Source organism: Gasterosteus aculeatus, chromosome 16, assembly GCF_964276395.1.
Source record: "Gasterosteus aculeatus chromosome 16, fGasAcu3.hap1.1, whole genome shotgun sequence".
NCBI lineage: Eukaryota > Metazoa > Chordata > Actinopteri > Perciformes > Gasterosteidae > Gasterosteus > Gasterosteus aculeatus.
Window position 1 is genome coordinate 8,674,619 of NC_135704.1, and position 16,403 is coordinate 8,691,021.

The 16,403-nt window shown below is 42.0% G+C and overlaps 1 protein-coding gene across 2 annotated transcripts; it reads right to left on the reverse strand.

Annotated features, from left to right (window-relative positions):
• Positions 1-15,685, reverse strand: cckbrb (cholecystokinin B receptor b). Of its 2 annotated transcripts, XM_040202102.2 has the most exons (6): positions 15,614-15,685; positions 15,229-15,532; positions 10,139-10,390; positions 7,753-8,014; positions 6,581-6,708; positions 1-5,191 (listed from the first exon to the last, which is right to left on the reverse strand). In XM_040202102.2, exons 2-6 carry the CDS (start codon positions 15,389-15,391, stop codon positions 4,650-4,652), a joined length of 1,347 nt encoding a protein of 448 aa, XP_040058036.2. In that variant the 5' UTR covers positions 15,392-15,532; positions 15,614-15,685; the 3' UTR covers positions 1-4,649. The 2 variants fall into 2 exon arrangements, with proteins under 2 accessions (XP_040058036.2, XP_077947558.1); XM_078091432.1 differs by lacking the exons at positions 15,229-15,532; positions 15,614-15,685 and adding an exon at positions 11,191-11,262.
• Positions 15,686-16,403: the final 718 nt, after the last annotated feature.

Sequence of the window (16,403 nt, forward strand, 5' to 3'; positions counted from 1 at the left end):
AGAGGTACAATTGGACTTTATTAGGTTTTCGTAACATTACAGAAAAAGCAAAGTACAGCAGGCTGTTTTGTCATTCAGCAGCCGGGCTGAAATCTCAAAGATCACACCCATCGAACGGTACATGATCCGCCTCTACTTTATAAATATGGATTCTTCTCTGACACACTCACACACACACACTTTCCATATTCAACATACACAAATGTTATCCAGATGATCCTCATGCTGTCAGATAGCGCCTCCCTCCTCTGCCAAGTCAGCAACAATGAATGATAGTCTCTGTACTGACAATCATAATAGCAATGAATCTACCCTGTCATGAGGGAGGTAGACCTGTTCAAGATCCCCTGTGAACATACAACAGGAATTAAAACTACACTAAGGCATTATAACATCGTAGCAGCAAGAACATACTTGTTAAGATTATAGCAGCCAAGAAAAGCACATCGACTCTTTTTTTCGAGTTTTTTTTTCTTCTCAAAGGTCAATACAGTCACCCAAAGCTCTGCCTGTGTATTTACCATGGATGGGGAAACATGGCGGCCGAATGCTTTCATCTCCAGCTCTCATTTTGCCTCAATCAAAATGGAATCACGTATATACACACAGTGAATGCACGAGGGACGCGTTCCCATTCACACACATGCACAAACAGACATACACACATTGTACACCACATAACACACTTAAGGCAACGGTGGCCTGGCAACTGTGACCACTGGAGTAGATCTAAATGTGCCCCAGCGACCCTTCAACCCCGCTCATCCCGTACGCGAGCCCCCGGCCAGAACGAGCCGCTTGGAAACACGGAGCAAAAACTACAGTTCCCGGAAACACGAGATCAGCTTCGTCCTCGACAAAACATCAACACACACGAGCAAATACTTCATATTGATATTTAACACTTGATCTCACCACAATTCAGAGTACGATATGTACATTCATAATGATACAGAGGAGCAGGTGTGAGCGTGGATATGGAGCGGATACGGTTTATATTTGCATGTTGCTGAAGGAGGCTCGTGTCTCTGCTTACAGTATCGTCACTGACATTCACAGGAATATTGCAGCAGTAATCCAAAATCCACCTCAGAGACGGTTAACATCAACACTAATGAAACAATACCCAGACGACACATTTTCAATCCTCTTTATTACGTTACACATTATTATTTCTACACAAACTCTGCTTGGATCATGTTGATCTGTTGGCTATAATGACCGATACATCTTCACTATGACACAACACCGAAGACTACTTTTAACCATAACATAGCCGATCCGCTGTATATGCGCAGCAGATCGGTCACAGACTCCACAACGAGGATTTGTCATTCTTCTATAATAGGCTACATTGTAGAGTTTTTCCGGTGCTCTCAAGGGGACAATAAAGCCTTTGTTTTGCCAGAAAATGAGCTCCTTATTTTATAAGTAAATATGTAAAAGTGATTAGAAGACCGGTTGGATTACCGGTCAAATCTGTTAACGGCTCTCAGACCTCGAGGGCCACATTAGTGTGGAGTGGCTTTTGAAACTTGACTAATTTAGATTTTGTGAGTGCATTTGTACCCGAAAGGTACAACATCAGCAGAGGTAGGACCGTAAACTACTATTATTATGTGACATTGTGGCCATCTTGTAGACAGTTACCTCACTTGTGGTTTTATTTCAGAATATAATGTGCTCACATCATCCCTCACATGAGTTTTTCAACAATAATATAAAATGGCTTCATGGATTGATTCTGACAATAATTGGACCCTTGTGACATATTACATAACACTTGGGGGTCAATAGTGGCCCGACAGGGAATGTTTTTGCACAGAGGCTTTGAGAGGATGAAGAAAAGCACTGATCATTTCGAGCAGGTCCACCAAAACAACGTGTCCACCAGCGCACATTGTGTTCAACTTAACCACGTTCCCCCTAAACTAAATTAAAAAGTAATTTTTCCCAAATTAAGAAGCTTGCAACACTTGAAATAAAACCTAAACAACCCATAACCATTGCATTGTTGCAGCATAGAACAGATTTATACATGTGAGCTTGTCAGTCAATATATTTGACTGAAATATATTGACAAAATTAACAAAATTGGTTGGAAATACCTCCCGACAGGTTAATCCAACCATTTACAGTAAAGGGGACAGTGTAAGATTATAATTAATATTACTACTTTCTCTGGCATTGCAACCTGAAACATATATGAATCACTGTAATAGTAACTGTTAAAGTTGAGGTACATTGCCAGTGCATTCTGGGAAGCAGCGTTGTTTCCAAATCCAAGAAACAAGCCTCTTTTTCGTTTCATTTTGCCACTGCTGAGCCAATTTGTCATGACTCCACCCGGCTTTGTAGCCCAGTCAAACATCAGCTTTCCTGACATGAAACAATTACAGACCTGCCAACACCTGAGCCCCAAAGACGCCCCGTGCTGCACACGTGAACAGTGTCCTTATCATTCAGCAGCCAGTGACCCTGTCGACTCTTTCATGTCTGCCTTCTCATAACTGGTTATGAAAGGACTCTGCAATCCCAGCAGGGACGACAGATCCAGCTGAGAGCACAATAAAGCCCTAAAGAGCACAACCGACATATCAGATAAGAGCGCACGTAATGCAAAGGTGTGAGAGGTCATTATCAACAACGCAAATGGAAGCTAATCAGGGTTGGGACCATGGTGGCGGAGGGAAAAAGGAATGAACACAGCCGGTAACAGCGCTGTGTCTCGTAATGATCACAGGAATGACTAGTGAGGACTTGTCAGTCTGTAAAGGCCACCTCATTGTCTTAACTGAGCATGATTGATGGAGGATCCCTGCCAGTGATCAGTTATTACGTTCATCACCCAGACAATGTGTGGTGTATTTACATACCAGAGTATGAATTGAAATAGCTTATTCTCTTTCATGAACTTAGAGGGTCTCATTTATCACCCAACTATAAAAAACACACACATTTTGTTGGCAGCATCTCTTTCTTTCTGCTGATAGTTTTATTTGTCCAGCGTTTGAGCTCAGATGCTGTAATTCAACACTAACCTCCAAGCGTCTGAAGATGATTTATAAACCTATTAGGTTTTCTGTTATTATTGGTAAAATGTTAGCAAACAGATGTCTATTTATTCATAAAGCAAACATGTTTACATTCAGAGTTAATTTTGTAGCTACCAAACAAATTCAAGACTAATGTTTACTGTCCTTTTAACTATGTTTTGGCCTCAACCAGCTGTGTCTTAAGCAGCTAGAAGTTTCTCCATATATTCACAAAAAATGTACATAAAATGTACAGTTGGATTACTTTATGGGTTATGTCTGTAATTGGTGAAAGTGTGTAAATGAACGTATGCCGTGTTGAAGGTGGGAACTCTGCACATGTGGGTTTGTGGACGGGGGACGAGGCGCCGTGGATCGGGCTGCACATCAGGACGTCTCACCCTGCTGACCGCCTGCTGCTTTGGTGCACTCAGTGAAATATGCTCATCTGCTCAGCCTGGCAGGGCTGAGGTTGTAATACAATCAGTGCAAAGTGATTAGGGGAGGCTGAGTCAGGGACTGATCAACACCGACCTCTGACACCTGCCGGTCATTTTGGCAGCCCAGAAGGTGAATTTAACTGGGAATGCAAATCACTGAACAATCACTGGAATAAGTGAACTTGTCTCCTGTATAAGGCGGAAGTAAACGTCATATGGCTAACATATGGTTAACAAATATACCATATATGTGTCAACTGTAATCTTACTTGCTTGAGCTATAGTAATATACTGAACCTCCTGCTGCACTTTATAATTAATATAATTGTTAAATGGTCTGTTAAATAACGAGAAAGAAATAATTCAAATGCCAAGTCCTCCTGCTCATATATGCTACTGTGTTCCCCTCCAAGGAGACAGTACAAATATTGCCGCACACACAGAACAATCTGTCTCTTAAAAACTCAAAAACACATCGGTGGCTCTGCAGAATGAAAGCACATTACCAGCACTCGTCTCGTGCTTCCTTCAAATGCCTTCTTATTTTATGAGGATTTTCAGTTTGTCGAGAAGATGTTTTTTGTCTTTAAACTAAAAACAGGAACTTGATTTTAACATTTTCCTGTGATAATGGTGCCCCTGATGAGTGTCACAAATCAACTGTAGACAAATATGACATCGATTTTAGAACCAGGCACTTAGTCCACAAGGCAAATACATTACTATCATTATCAGAAACAATTTCAAAGTTACATAACAGTCCTATTTAAAAAGCTATATAATGACTACTAAGTTATTAAACTGCCTCCTTCAAATAGCTCACAGTCCACATCCGAACAGACACACACACACATACATGCCCCATGGCAGACACCTCAACGGCCACCTTGCGTCAGCCCACTGTGACAAAAGATAAATGTACAATCTGGTTTTCTGTGCTTTCTTCAATAATAGCTATGGAGGTACTTAGACGGTAAGATTGGGTTTCAATAAAACACGTAGAACTTTACTCACAGTCACGGGTGAAGCTTCTACCCTATCACAACATTTGGCCTTTTCTCCCTATTCAAATGATCGCACCTACGAGTGCCAAATTGTCCTAAAGACAAACGATGTGGGATGCTGTGTTGCCGTAGTAACTGTCTCATCTGGAATGTGCCTTCATCCTTTCGCCTCAGCAGTTTCCCATGGTGCTGACCGTAGTGTAACTGAACTTTGACATGGACGCTCCGGTTGCCATGGCGTCCTCCTCGTTTTCCCGCAGCCCACTGCGACGGCGGCGGCGGCAAGGGGCAGCGCAGCACGCGAACGTGGCCAGCAGAGCTTTGCGGAAGCGCGTGTTCATGAAGCAGTAGATTATGGGGTTGACGCAGGCAGAGGTGTAGCACAACAGGTGGATGAAAGCGATGGGCGTCCCTGAGAGGGCCCGTTTGGCGGAGACGTTGTCGAAAGCCCGCCAGGTGTTGGCAACGTACAGCGGCATCCAGCAGAGAAAGAACAGGACAACGATGACCACCAGCATGCGGATGACCCGCTTCTTGGCCTCCAGCTTGGCCTCGGACGTGTTGCTGCGCGGCCTCTCCACCTTGATGGCCCTACTGGACGCAGCCGTGGTGGACATCTCCATCGAATGTGGCCGCGGGACGACGTTGACGTAGCAACCGTCTCCGTCGTCGCCGCCGCCGGACACGGTGGAGGTGAGTCCATTCTTCACATCTGTGGGAGTAAAGTAACAGTAACACTGTCAAACTAATTATCATATTTTTCCAAACTCTAAAATGACTTCATTCGGCTACCGGATTAAAAAATACATTGAACAGGAGCTTTCCTACAGAAAGTTAATTTCAGAAAATGTACAAATAAGCCAAAGCAGCACAGAACAGTGATAACACACTTCAATCGTAGCTCTTTACAGACCAGCAGCTCACTTTGATAGAAAGAAAAGTAAATATCAACTATTTCAGGCGCTATAGCTATTTATTGATTGAAGAGCTTTGAGTAAAGCAACAGGAGATGGTACGGTAGTAAACCAATCCTGGATTTCTTTAAATAAACAGATTTTTTATTTTTTTTTAAAGTTCTGTAGTGGGGGGGGGTTTGGGTGGGGGGCAACCTATTCTGAGCACAAACATATGTTGATGTTCAGGCCCGTCGCTGCGAGCCAATTCCATCATCAAATGGAGCAAATTACCTCACTGCTGCTATCGTCCTAGACACACTCTCACATGCCCACAAAAGAATACGCTCCACCTAACCTGCACACATTAGAATGCGCTAGAACGCGCTAATGACGTCGTTGCTATTGAAATGAAATTCCTCATCATCATTCACATAAATAAAAATAAATGTAAATGCAAACATTAGCGTCTGGTTGGCGACACAAAGTGACGCAATGGGATCTCATGCAATTCATTAAGTACCCGTGCTCCTTCCAAAACTCTCATATACATACACATGTACTTGTTCATTTTTAAACAAATATGCAATTAAGTTTTTAAGTAAGTAGTTACCTATAACGCAGACAAACCCCTCCGTTCAGACTGTGAATCAATTGCACATGCCCAGACTCGCGGCCCACTGAAAACGCAGCATGTGTCCTGCTGTTGTCGAGGAAGAGTGACGTGAAGAGAGTGTGACTAATTTGCCTCACATTTGTTGTTGCATGGGAACATCCCTCTGGAGAAAGTTATTAATTTTAATGAACATCTAGGGTTCTATTAGGCAATCTATTAGGTATTCATGCGTACAGTATCAGCCTCTCTCACATATTAATAAAGCCTTAAAGTCTTATTTTCCTACAACTTGAAAAGTTGTTCTTGCTCAGGTCCGTGTGGAAAATTTTGGTTTGGTAATCTCTGTTCAAGCGAGAATAAACCTCTTTAAAATTGTGTATCCAGACATGTAAATAAACGTATGTAACTTTTAATTAGTTTCCCCCCTCGCTCCTGCACGTTTGTCAGGCCAGACGTCTCATAGCATTAGTAGTTTTTTTACTCCTTGCTGCACTTAAATAAATAAATCCCTGCAGTCTGTGAGCCAAATACCCGCAGGGACATTAACCCTACTATTTTCTGTATGTTTTCCACATGCAGTGTATGTCCTCACCGGTAGAGTCTTTTTTGTGGCCCATCTCAAACTGGATGCCTCTGAAAAGTTCCCTGGAGATCAATCCATAGGCCACAATCATCACCAAGCCGGGGATTGCAAACAGCACCAGCAGCAGCAGAATGTACCTAAAAGAGACAGACGAGAAGGTAAAGATCCCAACGTCCATGAATTAAGTAATTCATCCAATTTCTACATCTCACTTATTAATACATCACCTTGAGTCACACAACCAAGCATTGTTTTTATTTTGTCAGAACGGCATGAAGCAAAATTGATTGTTGTCCCTCAAGCCCAAAAGACGTTTACAAGGGTCTTGACGCCTTCCGTTGCATGAAAAAGAAGATTTGTTAACCAACTTTCTTAATTCAAAAGGAAAATGCAAACTAGATACCACATTAGTCCCAGCTAAGTGTGTCTGATGTGTCCAAAAACAGCAAATATGTATTTGTATTTTTTATTGTCAATCCCAAATAATATTTTTTCATTGTACAATGTAATGTAATGTAATTTACAGTGACCTCGATCGAAATATCTATTGAAAGAAAAAAAGACTCTACTATTGCATTCTAATAAAGGTTTAAAATGTACCAAATGTACATTTAACAGGTTTTTTTATCAGAGGAGTGTTTCGCCCAGATGGTAAGTCTTTGAGAAATGTGGCTATGACTCAATCACAGCTGTAAATGTTGAAAATTGACCTTTTGTATATCTTAATTGGTTTCAGAAAAAAATAATGATTTTCCTGGTGAATTCAAATCAAACGGTAATACACAAGAGACACAAACTTGGTGCTCGTGCCCGGATTTACACAACCACAAGCAAGTCCACAGTCAGACATATGTAGATAATACACAGACACAGAAAGTAAGAGCTGCTAAAGTCAGGCTTCCTAACATGGAAGTAAATGTGATGTTTGACAGTATACACACACACACACACATCACAGGTGAAAATATCCTCCGATGTAGACCGTAATACGGGGTTATACACACTTTTGAAAAATATATAAAGAATGTTGATAAAAATTGAGTGTATGTAACCTTTGAAAAGAGATATTATGATTCTTTGCTTGGTTGCATGTTTACACAGACATTCTGAACGTCATTAAACTACCATAAAGAACTGGGACGGCTCAGCGGACCCACCATCCGCTGTACCTACACACTCACCAGGTCTGCTCTGCTGTTGCAACGGGCCACATGTGGCGACACTTGTGAGCTGTTGTGTTTTCAGGACCTTGAAAAGACTCCAAGTGGCTGATGATTGGGTAGGGGATCATGATGACGAAGGCTAGCATCCATGTAGCAGCAATCACCCGGTAAGCATGGGAACGGGTCTGCCACACCCGCGACTTCAGGGGGTTACAGATGGCGCTGTAGCGCTCGATCGCTATGGCAACCAGGCTAAATGTGGATATGCTCACGGATATTCCTGCAGAAAAATGAAACGCTGACAGGTTATTTCAAAATGAAAGTTTACAAATGCTATCTTTTCTTTTTCTAACTAGAACAGTTCTTTACTTTTGATAAATGTAAAGTTATTATCATCGCTCCGTGCTCAGAATGGAGTGTGGGGCCTGTAATAAAAAAAGTAACAAAAACATGTTTGTTGATATCGGCATCATAACGGAGAACAAAACGTGGCGCTCCGAGGAGATGTGCTTGCAGATGAGAATAGCTCGAGATGGCCGGTCGGGCTGGTTATTAGTCTTGGAAGAAGAAATCATGTTAGCCAGGACCACTGATTGAATCTTTCATCTCCCTCCTTGCAGGGCAAGACGGGAAATTACTCTTTACCTCTCTTATTCATGTCCTCAGCGGGAAAGTACACAATACTCGCTGCGTGTGTATGTGTGCGTGTTGCCACTCTCTTTCTCGCCTTGACTTCAATTTGTTATTTACTTACCTCTACATGTTTGTGTTTATGCTTCAATTAAATTTTTCTTAGGTGCATAAAAAGATGCATGACTTGTAAATCGTTAGATGGATGACATCACTAGTCTCAGTAGAGTTCCTGTCTGAATGGTGTGAGGTGGCACTCGCTTATACTTGGTCCAAGCCCACACTTGGGAGAATAAACTTATTATAATATATTATAAAGTAATTTTTTCATTTTGTAATGGAGGTCTTGAGTTTTTGATGTTGTGTAGTCGGTGTGTGCGTTCCGTGTGTTTCCGTTCACGGGTACATGGATGTGTGCACTTAGATGCAGCAACTGTAGTCAAAAGTGAAGGGAAACAAACTCCATTCACTCTAATATTTTTGTTCAATTTAGAATAAATAATAGCTCATGATGAGCAGAACTGTAAAGTATTCAAAACTACTATACTGAACCAAGTTTAACTAAAAAACAGTAATGGTACTTTAAGTGCTGTACTTTGTTACCTTTAAGCCTCATCTGTTGTCAACTAGAACCCAAAGTCCAGCTAATAAGTAATATTAAACAGTTGTCAAAAGGATCAAAACAATGTATAGATATAGATATTATATAGAATGAAATGAAATGTTGTGCTTTGATACTTGTGTATAGTAATGATGCTTCTTGTAGATTTATACTTGAGAAAGAATTTGAATACATATACTAGTATTTTTACAAGCACTTTTGCAAGTTTTGGGAAATAGGTTTATTTTCAGAAAGTAAGATAAGAAGATCAATACTGTTCTCCTGTTTGAATGGTCAATTTGAGGCCACAGCAGGTTAGCTTAGGTTAGCTTAGCATAGCATGAAAACTGGAAACTAGGAAAGCAGCTGAGAAACCAGAACTAATTCTAGCAAAAGCCACCATTTCTCATTTTCAATTGGATGCTAGTCAACCGCTTCTCAAGGTAATATGGGATTATCCCGATAATCTAACCCTAAACCTAAAATGTAATTTTCTTTGCATGTAGATCCCACAACAAAATTAAAGATGTAGGCAGCGATTCAGGTCAGGTCAGGTTTGCTGTGGTCTACTGGGATTCCTGTATGAAAATTGATGAAAGTAAAAAAAAAGAAACATAATAGAACCACTTTGAGCCACCAAAGCTGTGAAAGATACATGATATCTTAGTGTACCGGGAGGTTTTGTCTTTACCAGCTGTTAAAAAATATTTGCACATAACAATACTACAGTTCCTTTGTTCCCAATAATGATGACAAATAAACGAGTTGAACAAATTGCTGAGAAAAGGTAATGATTTACACAATGCCTCTTGTGCATCCTTAATATCAATGACAGGGCTGCAACTAACAATGTTTTTATTATCAATTTTAACTTGTTGTTTATCAGTTGATGCCATCTTGTGTGGTTGTGTGGCATGAAGATCAATGCAAATGTTTCATTCAAGAAGTAATAGTGGATTATCATTTTTTTCAACAACGGTCATCCAAAATCTGCATGTACAGCTCACTATGGAGTGCAAACGCTGGGCGTCTGAAAGCATATTAGCAAAAGTGAACAAGTGAACAGGGTCGTGTTTAGGAGACGGGTATATTAGGATACTGAATGTAGACACGGTTGGCAAATATACAGATAGGACGTCCTTATATTTGCCTCATTACTCCGCCTTCTCTCACCCATGAGGTAGGACACTATCTTGCACATGGCGGCTCCGAAGATGAAGTCCTTGAGGATGTTCGGGATGAGGGTGAAGGGCATGCAGAAGACCGCCATCATAAGGTCACTGACGGCGAGCGACAGCAGGAAGGTGTTGGTCACGGTGCGCATGCGCTTGTTGACCGTCAGCACCACGATGATCAGCAGGTTGCCGAACACACTCAGAAAGAAGATGAGTGAGTAGAGCAGGATCCTCAGTGTGTGGTCGTCATCTGGTACAGAGAAAGAACGGGGGGGGATGTCAAAGTGTGAACATGGTTCCCCATGTGAACTGCCAGTCCTTTGTGACATGCCAATCGATACGATCAAGTCTTTATCGATCCAGAAAATTGTGAGACTTCGTTTTTGCAGCAGCAGCAGCGCTATATAACAAAGATTTATTCATTTTATTTCCCTAAAACACCAGCTTCTATGCCTCAGACAACCTAAAAAAAATCTGGTATTTTCCTTGTGACATGATTCTTGTTTAAAACGCAATGCTGAATACAGTAAAATAGTTTTTAAAAGTAATTATGTTGAATCCAACTGGTGTCATACGCCGTTATCGTAAAGCATATTTTTGTAGTTATAAAGTTGTTTCCTGCCACCACAGAAATGTATTTTGTAAAGAGCGTATGCATGTAACAGGGAGAAACGGACAAAATGTTATAAGAGGAGCAAATGGTCTAACTGGGCTTACTTTGTATTAAACTTGCACAATCTGGTGAAAATGAGACTGGCAATGCCGCATGATGACATTACAAAATAAGACCAGATCATAAACACATTTACAAAATTAACCTGCTGCTCCTTTTTGTCTAACTGGTTGTCTGTTAGATATTTTGTTTTTTTTAAAGTGGTTGTTGCATAAATAATAATGGCAGGGCAACAAGTGTCAAAATGTCAAAACTCAATGATCATTCATTCAGATCATTATTTTATATGACTGTGTAGTTTTTCATACTGAGCCGCCCACCTCAGCCGTGCCCTATTCTGTGTGTGAAATTCAGTTACCAACATTAATATTTTCTACCTCAAAATACAGTGAGTCCTGCAGCGCAAACACTGTCTGCTCCCTCGGCCACTGGCAGCTCCACCCGATTTACAATTAAGTCCATGTTGTCGGTTTTCTCAGTTATCTTCACCCCCTGCTCGGACCCGACACGTTTTTAAATGGTCACCTTCTGTATCCTCGGGATTAGAAGCACCCACGTGCACCACATCTGCAGGATAAGAAATCCATCACACTGTAATATGATTGACACAGTTGTAGGGTCAAGTGCAAGCAAACCCACTTAAGTCGTAATCCTGTCAAAAACAACACTTGGACATAGACTCTGTTCCCTGCAAAACACCAAACAGGTGTATTGGTATCGCCGTCTTTTCTTTCCGCTTACGAGACTCCCATTTCTCTGATTATGTTTTCAAAGCACAGTTTCATCTTTCAGGCATCCCTCTGGATCTTTACCCTCTTTCCATCTCGGTTTGGCTTTCTTTCCTTTATTTTGTGGTCCATCCCCTCTCATCCCGCTCTCAATAGAAAGAGGGATTTCAAAGGAACACAAAGCATAGCCCAGCCAGGCACACAGCTAGTGACTCATATATGATTGAATGTTTTGTCAAATGCCTTGAAGAAAGGACCAGCTTTTCAGCTTTTCAGCTTGTGCAGCATGGTGATTCTTTTTTTTTCTATCACAAAACATAAAACGTAATACACATATTTCCGTTGACTCATTGATCTGGAATGATCCATATGCAAATGTATGTATCATGCACAGCTTGGCTGTAATGTGTGTGATTAACACATTCAGGTGGAGCCGTGAGAATCTGAATTTCCAAGCAAGGTTGCTGGAAGGAGGTTAAAGTGGAGCATTGAAAACTTGAGTCTGGACCCCCCCCCCCCACACACACACACACATCTGAAGATGTGTGGTTGATACTGTACAGTATATGAAAGCAGGCGTGATGCCATGTAATTGATTTAACGTTCCGTCCTCCGACCACCCGCTGTGAAATGTATTTGTTTAACTTGCAGGCTTATCGATGGATTCAGGCTCAGTTTGGTCAGAAACTCACAGTCTTGCGTCTAATGAGATGAAGCGATTTGACAAATGTTTGCGCTCATTCTGCATCATAAAATTTAGCCTTCTCCTTCTATTTGTTGTAAACGAGCATTCATCCGAGTGGTAGTTTTGTTTTCAGGGTAGTGGACTGAAAGGTTCCGATTTTTTCCAGACTTAACCTTTCAGAATAATGGGCCTTCGTAGGCGAGACCCCTGTAACGGAGACGGACTAAAGTGAGAAGGCCCCATGCATGTGTGCCGCTATTTATTCACCTCAGGTGAAACTCACCAACCCTTTAACATGCATGCAAAAGGTGTAGGGACCCCACCACAGGCGCTTAGCCTGCCAACAATAGGGCACTCTGCTTTACACGAAGAAAGGGATGTTATACAAAAACCCTCCAAACAAACATCAAACAAACAACCCAGTCGTGAACCTCCACACTGCGTTAGCAAATCACCAAGTGAACATACAACGGGGAGACTGGGATTGATTGCCAGACAAATTAGGAGCTGGGTAACATAGTGCAGCAGCTAAGGAGCTGGATATTCTCCTCAGTAGCTCTGACTCTCTTATTAACGCTGATCTGCACAGCTGTGGTGCATGTGATGCTCCTGAGGTGGGTGTGTTATGAATATTCCACCAGTTTTTAGTGTTTCACCACCTGTGTGACAACTGGCAGGAACCCCCCTGATATTTCTGGAGAGCATCTAGAGATGCACAGACTCTTATTGAAAACTCAACACTGCAGCTACTGCACAACAAAAATGTAACAAGAGAAACCGACATTAAAGAAACCAACGATGCCCATGTTGCATTTTCACAATGACAGAAGGGAGGCCTGCAGTGTGGAGACGTTTTCACTCGTTCAGTGTGTCCGTGCAATGCACATCAATCGTGTCCGACTATCGGCTCTGGCACACCGTCTGCTCTCTGGTTACAGACGAGCAGCACTGTGAGCACCAACGCCGTTCCAACGTCTAGACTCTAATGTTGCATCTGAGAGGCTGCTGAACAGATTCACTGCTGACATTTACGTTAAAATAAGTCAAGTGGAAATGTGGCCGCAGTTGCAGTCGATAGGTAGATTTGTAGTGAAATAGCAAATTAATAAATAACGGGGATGGGTTCCCTTTATGCATATTTAGGGTTTCATCGGTTTCTCTTATTCGTTTCGTCATATATTCTGTTTCTAATTCACATGTAGCGTGCATCGCTTCCAGTTGGCCTTCGTGCCGCCGTAACAATGAGGGAAAAGCCGGCTCAGACCCTCGTGAGAAGATATTGGTAAATGTCACAGCTTGTAGCGAATCCAGCATAGTGAATGTCAACTAAGCCTTTCCACTATAAGCCAACTTCACCCCAGAACGGTTGATGGAGGCACCAAACGAAACCACTTACTGTCGGCTGGCGGGCTACTACACACGAGCCGCAGGGCCCCCGGCCACTGCAGTCGCACAAGAAAACAACATGTTGGTTGCTCAGCACGTCGTGCAGGAATGTATTAAACACATCAGCTCTCGAGGCAGTGAGATGAGAGGGTTTGAGCGATGGAGATGCGGAAAAATGACACGGGAGAGAAGTGGAGGGAGCGATGAGGGAAATTAAATGCAGTGGAGGGTTCATCTTTTTTGATGGATTGGTAATGGTTGTTTATTCCAGTGATTGCTGTCATCATCACCTCCAAAGCAAAGACCTCCTGATGTTGCATGATGACTTGCGCTGCAACCAGCCAGTAAGCTTAATAACTTCTAACTCATTCCAAAAATATACAAAGTCATGTATCTGAATATTGGGACAGGCTTGCTTTAAAACAGGTCTAGCTGGTGATGTGCCAGGAAACGTGCAGGGATCAAAACTAACTGCTGACCTGCATCAAGTGTGAATGCAGGTGGAGAGATTGAACGGCACGTTTCCTCCCGGCGATGAGCGAAGACTCAGTTTGTGTCAAGGATGAATGCCAGTAACCATGGTGAAAGTCTCACAAAGCAATGACATGTTTAAACATTGAACTGTTTGAAAGAGAAATCAATAAACATTGTGATGGATCTTGCACCATGACCTATTTTTCATCAGTGATTCAAAACAATTTTTTGAAAGCACAGTTAAACGATGGCGTCAGATTATAAAAACAGGCTAGTTGGAAACTTTGTAGGCCTGTTTTGTTTTATTTTGAGGGAGTTTGTTTGATCAAGACTTCCATAGTGTCCCTGCAGACCAGGGATCTCGAAGCATATGCGAAGGACCACTTAAAGCCTCCCACATTTATGCTGCATTTTTACATTGGTACCAAAAGACCTTTCATAAATACCTTTCCCTTATAAAGGTATTTTCTAAATAGTGGTCCAAGGCAAGTGCTGCAGTATCCCTGAGCTAGTGAGAATGTGACAGTGAAACTCATCTGCTCCACAAACACAGAGGGTCAGAGTGATGGAAAGAGGGATCGGAGGAGATCACCCAACATGGTGGAGAAATAACCGAACTCATCAAGAAATCATCCAATTAAGAAACGTGTATCTCTTACTTGCGACCTTGAGCTTACGGCATCATAATGACGCACACACATCATTGATGCATGGAAGCATTGTGAAACAACTGTTAACAGCATGAGAAAAAAGCAGGTGCTGTTTAATTAGATGGGAGGTGGAGATCGAACTGAGAGGAAACTTCAAGATTGATGACGCACTTCTTGTTGACCAGCTCAAGGTAAGTAAGTTTCACCAATATGGCTTTAAATTAAGCATGTTCCTCTGAGAGTATTAAAATCAACAGCATACCTCAATAATTATGAGCCACACAAACTCGTATTTTTTTGAGTGCAGGAAATATCAGTAAATCAGTCCAATTGAGAGCTCATCTGACCTTTCTTCTCAATTAATCTTCATTCCAATGTGTACTTTAATAGGAGGCGTCATGGAATGTTGTCTCCATGTGCTGGAAAATAATTAAATACACGACGTCTTTTATTTTTATTTTGACTGAACCTTTAGGTAGTGTGTCCACTCACCTTTGTCCCTCACAAGCTTTGGCATGAGGTCCGTGGACGCGTTCCCGCACGTGCTGTTTGATGTTCCCAGGCTGCCGTCATCGGCTGCGTTCTGCAGCGCATCGCTCCGCGCTCCGAGACACCTGGGAGACGTAAATGTCTCATTTCGCACGTAAGAATCCATTTTTTGACTCAGTTGTGTCTCCAAGGTTGTAAAAAGTCCGATTGGGGTCGTTTGCAAAGCGCCGTGTAATTTCTTTCAAGTGGTCTAACTGGACCGCATCTACGGTCTTTCACACTTGAGATTGAGTCTTCGTTTTACAAACTGTAAACTAAAACAATAAAAAACTTCAATATGTTTTCTTTTCATTCGTTTACTTTTCCCGTAGAGATATCTTACACTTACACTGGTTAATAATCAAAGACCGGAGCGCTCCAGGAGACAGGAGTGATGATTGCGGCGCTCTTCTGCGCCTTCGCCAAGTGAGCCGCATGGAGAGCGCGCGGGAGCGCCGGTGCAGGGGGACACTGTCATGTACGCGCGCGCGTGTGTGAGGGCGGGACAGCGAAACACGGTCCATCGATCAGTTTGTGGACACTCGACACTCGACGTCGACAGTTATTTCAAACAGCTGTTTGAAATAACTGTCAAGTGGCTTGAGTTGAAATCATGTACAATTGATGATTAAAAGTGACGATGGGAATGGAGAAGTTTTATTTTTTATTTTTGATCAGACAAAGGCTGAATAAAATGACATTGTTTCCTCCGTCAAACCGGTCACCTATAGTTTGAATGTGAATTTGAGAAATATTGTTTGAAAACAATATGTTAATCGTCAATGAATTTATTAAAGCACACAGGGAATTAAGGATGTTAATGAGCTCGAAGCACACCGTGAATAATAATGCCGTTATTATCGTGACGACCATCACTCGCCTCAGCTTTCATCCTGAGGCCTGACGCGCCTTCACCTGTATCGCTGCAATTTTAGTGAGCAATGATGATGACAAAAGTCTTGCATCTTCAGGCGCGATTTAAATCAATAAGATCTGGGATTCCGAGAAAAGACTTCTGTAACGAAAAAGAAATGACGCATATGTGACTGTGAACAGACCTTTTGCGTGCAGGTTATTTTAAGTCCAAGTTGCTTGTTTACAGGAGTGAATGTGTGTGAATACGTGTCTGTCTCCATGTG